This window comes from Hippichthys cyanospilos, chromosome 21, assembly GCF_059441005.1.
Source record: "Hippichthys cyanospilos isolate Australia breed blue-spotted pipefish chromosome 21, RoL_Hcya_1.0, whole genome shotgun sequence".
NCBI classification, from domain to species: Eukaryota; Metazoa; Chordata; class Actinopteri; order Syngnathiformes; family Syngnathidae; genus Hippichthys; species Hippichthys cyanospilos.
This window is the reverse complement of record NC_142389.1, coordinates 8,968,898-8,977,575: the sequence shown is the minus strand read 5'-3', so window position 1 is coordinate 8,977,575 and position 8,678 is coordinate 8,968,898. Positions and strand designations below refer to the sequence as shown.

General features: G+C 39.4%; 1 protein-coding gene across 1 annotated transcript in view; it reads left to right on the top strand.

The window, feature by feature from the left end:
- The first annotated feature begins 812 nt into the window (after positions 1–812).
- kcnh8 (potassium voltage-gated channel, subfamily H (eag-related), member 8) overlaps positions 813–8,678 on the top strand; it is a 50,629-nt gene continuing 42,763 nt past the window's right edge. Inside the window, exon 1 of the mRNA XM_088405277.1 lies at positions 813–959. Within this exon, the coding sequence (XP_088261403.1) occupies positions 884–959 (76 nt within the window). The 5' untranslated portion in view covers positions 813–883. The remainder of the gene's footprint in view (positions 960–8,678) is intronic.

Here is an 8,678-nt window from a genome sequence, read left to right as displayed (position 1 = left end):
TACAGTATCTTTCATAGTTATACACTACTCGAGAATACACCTCTCGTTTATGTCCACTAGAGGTCACTGTTATACACCTCATCGCCCACTGCTTTTTATCTACTGTTCGCATTGGAGCATTTCGTTCCACCACGGAGTGGCGCTCAAAACTTGCTATTGTATCCAGCAGCTGTTCACCTGATAACAGGTGTGTTTGCTTGAAAAGAGAGGTGAAGTCTCACTATCAACACAAATTTAATCAAAAGCCATCCATCTGTCTTCAAAGGAAGTGCTTTAATGGGGTCAAGTCTGTTCACATATAACTTGATGAATAAATTCTGCTCATGTTGCTACTGAGCTGATTATCCTCCTCATTGTTTTTAAAATATTGCGTAGAAATAAAACACCAGTCCGCCTAGTCAAAAGTCAAAATAAAATAAATACATTGAGTGAATTAAAAACAACATATTGAGTGCGGTTATAATAATAATAATAAAGTGTTGGGACGTGTACGCGCTCACTGCTTTGGCTGGGAAAAGTGAGAGTGATGGCTGTCTTCCACAGATGCACGCTGCAGACAGACGATCATTGAAAGCCAGTGACAATAATGCCACCCGCTGACAGGCAGTCTTACCCACTCACGGTCGTCCCCGGCTGTTACCCCTCCCCTGCACCTGTGGGCTTCACCTCCGCTTTTCCTATACGCACGCACTTGAGGCTCCAGACGTACTGGTGCGCACCGTACTCGCGCAGATCCCCGACCAAGCGCCGACTATATGTGCTGAGTGGAGAGGAAAAGCGTCTTGTGCATGCAGGCTGCACAACCTTTAAAGGGTGCACTTCACACGTTAGGACGACTTCTCTTCACTCACTTTAATGGGGACTTCGACATTAAGCAGGGAAAATGCCTGTGATGAAGGGATTACTAGCACCGCAAAACACCTTTTTGGACACTATAGCAACGCGCTTTGATGGCACTCGTAAGTTTGTTTTCTCATTACCCGTGGACGCAGCTTGGTTATTCTAGCTGATCTAGATGATATCTTGGGACTTTTGGAATGTTGTTCAATTATCCTGGCTGGAAGATTCAAATGATGATTTTTATGGGCTCTTGTGACTGCGCTTTGTTGTTGTTGTTCTTGATGCAAACCATTTTTTTTTTTACTTATTTGAGTAATTTACAATATTTCCTTGAATGGTAATTTGCATGTTTATGCAGACAGTGGGGGTTTTGTTTTGCTTTTTAATTTCTGTATAATTTTATACTAAGTTGGCAGAAATAAACAATTGTACAGTATCAATAGAGATATGTTTTAAACAAAAAATTACAATTATATACATAAAATCTTTTTGGTATGATTTCAACAAACCCATAATAAAATAAAGTAACTTCACATGCCATGGTGCTGGGAATTTGAATGTGAAAGTGACTCTGTGTGCCCTGACTAGCAATCAACTCAGGGTGTAGTACTTTATCACCTAAAATCAGCAAATAAATAAAAGCCGGATGCATGGCTGGATGGTAACTGCATAACTTTACACAAAATAGGATTAGAATTTGTCCCAAGCCAAAAAGCTTCTGTCTTGTGTAGATGAGACAAAACTCAACTATTTTGGGAAGTCACATCAACTCTGTATTAAGATGCAATGATGAACTGAGAAAAAAAAAAAACCAAAACAAACAAAAAATAAACACTGTCCCTACTGTGAAACATAGAGGAGACTTGCTAATGCTTTGGGGCTGCTTTGCTAAAGCTGGGATTGGGTACCTGTTCAGGTTCAAGAAAATCAAGGCATTCTGGAGTGGAAGTTGCCATCAATCTTATTTGAGCATTTATCTAATGTATAAACATTATACATTACGTTCATATTATACAAATATATACAGTAGATGTACATATACGCATACTGTATACATTATATAGTCCGTGTGTGTGTCTGTGTGTATAAATCATAGTTGGTGAACAGCACCATGGACAGCAACATGCAACAGCAACTCTGTATGTGAAACACGCAACAATCGATTTGACTCCTGATAGTGTCCACATTCATTTTGTGACCCTTTATACCTAATAAGTCCATCAGGTTTTGAACAAGCAAGTTCATTTTACAGCAACAGAGGCAGCCTTTCCCCTTGCTGGATTTGTGTAAACTTCTGTCTACACAATTTTATTTCATGTAATTGCCAGCTGTTTCCCATTTGATGGCTTATGATAGCCAGTTTGCTCTTGTAATCATTTTATCACATGCAAACTTTGTTCTCCTGTCTTGGCATTTTACAGCATGTTTTCATTTAAGTAACGTTTAGCACTAAAATGCCATTGCAACCTTTCTAATTTGACATTTCAGAGCTTGCATTTTTCATTTCAGTCCACTATCCTGAAAGTCAAGATTAGATCATCATTTTCAGATGCAAAATTCCCACGATAAATAAATACCACTTTTATAGATAATGCCAGCAGAAGAGCTGCTGAATTTGCTCGTAAATGTAAGATAGCACATACTAGATATTAGAGAACAAATAATATTGTAGAAGCAGCTGCATTGAAAAAAAAAAAAAAACGCTATAGTGCATTATTTCAAATCTAAAGATATACAACCTGACCCCTGCCATGCTACCGCTACCTCTGTGCATTCGCACCATCCCCAACCTGGTCTTTATTTCTCTCTGCCTAACATTCTGCAGCTTCAGTATCACACAGCGACTCAAAGCTGACAATATGCGGAGCTATTACTTGCCTGGGCAGTAGCTCTTTTCTTTCACTGGGGAATTGTTCCAGGACCTACAGCACATTGGTTTGTCAAGAAAGTGTTGTCCTTGAGTGGAAAGGAAGGAAATTAACATTGGATTTGAACTGGAAGATGGGATAGAGGCAGCAGGGCTTGATGGGACAAATTGGCTGTGATGGCCTTGCCAGAAACAAATCTCAAGGGGTCCACCGCTCTGCAGCCTCCCTTTCGAACTCACCTGAAGCCCGAGCAGGCCGGTCAAAATTGGAAACAAGATGATAAATGGATATAAGGCTTTTTTCTACCTGCAGGAATAAATAGTTTCGAGATTTAGTTGCTTGACTAGCAAGTATGTTTGGTGTAATGGAACTAGTGTGTTTACCAGAACCTGTCATTACAATTATATGGAGAGCTGTGAAATGGCGCTGATCACGAGATGCTCTGTGAAATAACACTGATGAAGGTTGATGCTGAACTCTATAAGCAATTTCAATGGGCAAGCCACTTTAATTATAAGTACTTTTGGATTCCTTGAGGGATGCTTATGTGAATGAAATCACATTTCAGTTCATCACAAATCAAAAGAATATTAGTCCATCGCTTGATGTATTCATCATCATCAGGAGAGACCATTTTCAAGGATAATTACATCTTATTATAAAAAAAAGAAAAAAAAACCTACCATGTGATTCCAAATAAATCGCTGCACTATATTTATATTTATAAAAGACACTGCAGTATATTTAGTCCTAGTAAATGTAAAGAGTTACCTTGGAGTTCTATTACTGTATTTTTCAGTCTATAAGCCGCACCGGAGTATAAGCCGCATCAACAAAAGTTGAAAAGAAATCAGATTTTTGACATTTATAAACCGCACCACAGTATAAGACACAACAGATATATACACAGTAAGATGGTACATGGAAGTTTTCTTTATAATTTTTTTTCTATTTCAAACTTTTTTTATTAAAACTGTTTGATTACAGCATCACTATGCCTTCAACTCAGACCGAACATGCCTGCACATTTAGAAATAGGAGCAGCACTAACCGAATACTGCACCAATATAACAGTAACATGCCTGATTCTGGTTACGATTAGAGAGTGCCCCCTGGTTGCGAGTAAAATAGCAGTTAAAACTCAGTGCTTCGATATCTTCGTCTTCTTCTGTCTCCCTTTAGTAAACCAAAAGATCCCTCCATTGTGGTTGGTAAAGAAATAGTGCAGATTACCCACACTGTAACTCCCACTGGACTATAAGCCGCAGAGTTCCAAACATGAGAAAAGGGTAACGGCTTCTACTCGAAATATACAGCGGGGGCTCTCAAACCTTTTGGAATGAGGGACCCCTTTTAGAAAACAAGTTTCGTGAACAAAACCAAAAACTTTGAATAAGTCATACACAAGTGCCCTTTTTAGTCACCAATGGATTCAATTTGACAACAAGTATATTTATTACTTTTCAGCTATACCAAATTTTGGAAAGTAAAAATTGCACGCCTCTTTATAACAAACTGAGTCAATTTTCCCCCAAACAAGTGGCTGCCAATTATGAAGTCAAAAACAGCATGATAAAATAAAATGCAGCTTTTGCTTTGCTGACTACATCGCCTCGTTAACGAGCAATTGTAGATACAAAAAGCATTTTGACAAATTTCAGAATGACTACATTTTTCAAATATGTATTAAACTGGTTGAATTGTTTGCTTTATTGAGGTCATGAAAACTTTCACAATTTTATATTAAAAAAACACCAATACATATATTTTATTAACTTTCAGTGCTATGGACAAGAATTTTCCTCATGTAAAATACATTATGTGCCAGTGACAATAATTTTTATCTCTTTTTTTTTTTTAATGAATGGATAGATGGCACACACCACTCCCCTTAATATGATGCTAATCGAGCGCTGTAGTAACGTACCGTAGTTAGACACATATGCAAACTGTTATTTTGCCGTCAAAAACACATTTTCACTGTTTTGTGTTCATGTTTTATCAAAGGGAAGGACTCTTGAGATGTTTCAGATGCTACTAAAAAAATATGTGTCAAAGTCACTGTTGTGCAGAAAACACATCTTTTCATAAAAACGCTCTTTTCTCCTTTTGTCCAAAATAGTGTGATGTCACTCAAATGACCTATTTTCAAACAGTGATTACGAAAGAATAGAATAAGAAAGAATCTTACTATTTTTTTCTAGGTGAAGAATGGAATCCAATCTTTCATATGGAACCACCAAAGTCAACAGAGTCAGGGGTGCACATCATTTTTTGGTGGGTTACTCACATGAGTACCAGGGCATGGTGCTTGTATGCACCCTTTATTTCTACCAATTCTTTCATTAAAAATCAATCAATGTCTTTCTCATTGTTGCTCCCACATTAAGTCCACTGTCTGTATACGCACAGCGACATTGCATTATTAAAACCCGTGTCCTCAAAAAGTTTCATAAGTCATCAGCTGTGGTTTGTGAGGTTCCTTTGGGACCTGGTTTAATTAGCCCAAATCAGAGGTAAATTCTCTGTCGGCCTGGCGAGACTGATACCCAGCCAACAGCTGGCCGCTTCAGTAAACAAACAAATATACTCAGAATAGGAAGACATGGAATGTGCATGCTCAGCTTTATGAAAGGCAGAGAAAAGATTATAACCGTAGATATAACATACAGCGTTACGGCCCCGCTGCACAGCACTACGCAGTTGTGTTAAAAAATGAAAGCATTTCCACATCTTGTGTATCCGCTGCGCCGTGGCTTCGCCGTTGCGCTACGGTCAGCCAACTTTACGCAGAACTTGAAAGATCTGCTCTGCATGCTAAGGTCAATTCCACAGTTAAGAAAGCACCAAACAGGAAAAATAATCCAATCTACATTCAGATTTGCTCTTTTCATGCTTGTCAAATGAAAGATGACTGTTTTGTCAAGACATGAATGGTAAATTTTGCTTCAAGCCACGCAAGGGCATATTTTGGAGCCAATTTTCAGAGGAAAAAAAATGCATGCAATGTTGTTGTCATGGGTGAAAGTAGGAAGGGTACACAAATGCACGGAGTGAAGCACGCAACGGTACGCATCAGTGATTTCTGTCTGGCATGCGTACCCGCATACCACTTATGTGCATGCCTGTACATAGTCATACGATACAATATTTTGTCGGCCTTAAAAGATGTATCAAAATGCTCAAAATCGGCTGGCACTCTAAGGGTTGCCTTTTCACGTTTTCACAAATTATTTCATGGACCCCCTGCAGTCAGGCCATGGAGACCCCACTTTGAGAACCAATGATATACAGCAGTGGTCCCCAACCTTTTGCTCTAAAAACCTCATCATCCTTCTCACTATGTATGTAATATCAACAGCGGCCAGAGGCGGCGCCAAAAAACAAAGATCAAGCACAAACGTATGAACTGTTAAACTAAATCATCTCCAAAACATTATTTCGGGTGCAGCCCATGCCAGTACCAGTTGATCCACGGACCGGTGGTTGGGGACCACTGATGTACAGTGTTGGTTCTATGTACTGTTATTGGATACATAGCACCTCTAAGAGTGTAATGATTGCACAAATAGACATAAAATTACAGTAGCACTCAAATGTCTGGAAATTCAAACGTGCAATAAGAGGTCAAAACATTAAAGCTATTAACCTTTAAAAATGCACAGCTGGGACCTGAGAGTCATTCCAGGTCATAAAGCAATCCCCACAACATAAAGCTGACTTAATAAAGGTAATTCCAAATAACTCCATTAAAAGTGCTTCATAATTCATGACCTTTTTAAGTAATGAGAAAATAGTTGGCGTTCCCCAACTTTTAAATACTGCACTGCAATTTATTTTATAAAACGCACACTGAAATAAGCCTAAAAGGAAGCAGTTAGGATGCAAATGTAAGTAAATGTCAGGCCGGTGAAATTATCGCCTCTCGACGCTTGCCGACGCGAAATCCAATCGCTACTCCATGTGTCTGTGTTGGTGTTATTACTGTAATAACATCAGCAGAGACTACTTGCTGTGAAGCAATAATGTCATTCTGTGGGGAGATGGAGTCCATATTAGACCCCCTCCAGCCAAATCCAGCTGACACTTTGTTGTAATCGAGGCTTGAATAGAGTCTCCCGGCGCGCGGCGCGCTGGACCGCTTGTTGAGATCTTTATTTTATCACTCTGAGCCCCGCTTCCTCTTTTGCGAGGACTTTTCTTGATAATTACTGTCAAAAAGACTTCAGAGAGCTGCGTGTTGCACATTTACAGTGAGGCCGCTGCGTTTGTTTGTGAACAAAAGAGAGATGAAGTCACCGAGGACCAAAAAGGAAAGCGAGATGCGTTTTCAGCACTTTGCTTTCGTGCGTCATACGACTTGCTGTGAATGCGCGTGAAAGCTCATTTGTCTCTGCCTTTGAACAGAAGGCCACAAAAGAACAAGTTGAACTCTCCCATGATGAACTTTTGTTCAATACAGCAACTCCAATTAAGTTGTTAATAAGATTCTGTGGGGGATCCTTCTTTATAATGACCACTCCTTCCGTTCCTTTGATGAATGCGTAAAAACTCATCAGAGTATCTCGGACAATAAAGGAATCGATCGTACTTGGATCTTTTCGGCGGAGATTGAGGTGTAGCTGTCCCGTAGACACGCGCTTGTACGTGACCTCGCGACCTGCAGAAACAAAGAGAATGAGCTCATTACTACGTGACAAATTCAGTCTTTTTTTTTTTTAGAATTAAGATGTTGCCCTTATCAGGATTTGCCACAAGGTTGCCAATGTATTTGGGAGTCGATCCATTTTTTTTCTACGCAGGCTTCAATGGACTTCTAGCCTCTGTGTTCTACAATTGGATTAAGCCAAATTGCGTGAAGGCAGTTCTAAAGTTGTCCGCGGGCAAAGAGTGACGACTGAAGGAAGAAATGAGTGTAGTTATGAGCCTGTGAGGGCGTAATCAATCATCATTGACTGTAGTGCTGCAGGGTGCACGCGGGGCTCTCATTTCCTGCCAATGGATGGGCTCGACTGCTCCCATTTTCTCCAAATCCCACTTAATATTGAGGCTGTTGTGTTTAGGAGAAATAATGATGCTCTTCTGTGTCGGAGCAGGGACCTGCCACAATATTATCATCACTGGCACAATAGTGACCCCCAGTTCAGAAAATCCGCTACAGAGACTTTACCCCTATCACAAACTTGATTCTGGGCATAAATCTTAAACTAAATACAGTGTTTTACTCTGTCCATTGCGGATGCCAGATTCACTGTTTGATTTGATTTAGTTCTATTATATATGATTGCAGTTCCACTTTTGACCACTAGATGGTGGTAAACCTGTTAAGAGACATACATTTAAATAATGAAACCTGATGTTTTTGTTGTTGTTTTGTACACCAACCAAAAGTGATGACTGTAGGTTCATTTTACAATGCTTACAATGTTTGTTTTGTTTGATTGTCACAAACACATAGAGCGATCAGGCCAAAATTGCTCGATTAATATTTCTGTTATCCGTAGTCGTTGCTTTCTGTCTGTCACATCTTCTAATCATATATATGTGTTAGCATCATTTGAAATAAAAAGTTCAGACACGAATCTGATAAGTGTAATGCTAACATTACAATAGATGTGCAAACATAATTTAGCATGGTCATCATGAGAACCCTAAACCAGAGTTCCATAACAACCGGTCCACGGCCCAGTACCAGTATGTGGATCAACTGGGCTGCATGGGCCGCACCACAAATAATGAACTATTTCCGTTTTATGTATTCTCCGAGTCTGAAAGATCTTTTATTTTGAAAATTGGCTGGATTGTCCTGAATTTGTTTGGGTCACTTGAGTGCCAAAATTTCACTCACAAAGAAGTAAAACGAGTAAGGCATCTTTAGGAAAAGAAAAAGGCAAATTAAAGAGACAAGTGATGAGCATACAACCTTGAAGAGAAAGAAAACTTTTAACAAGCAACACCAGGAGTCTTAAC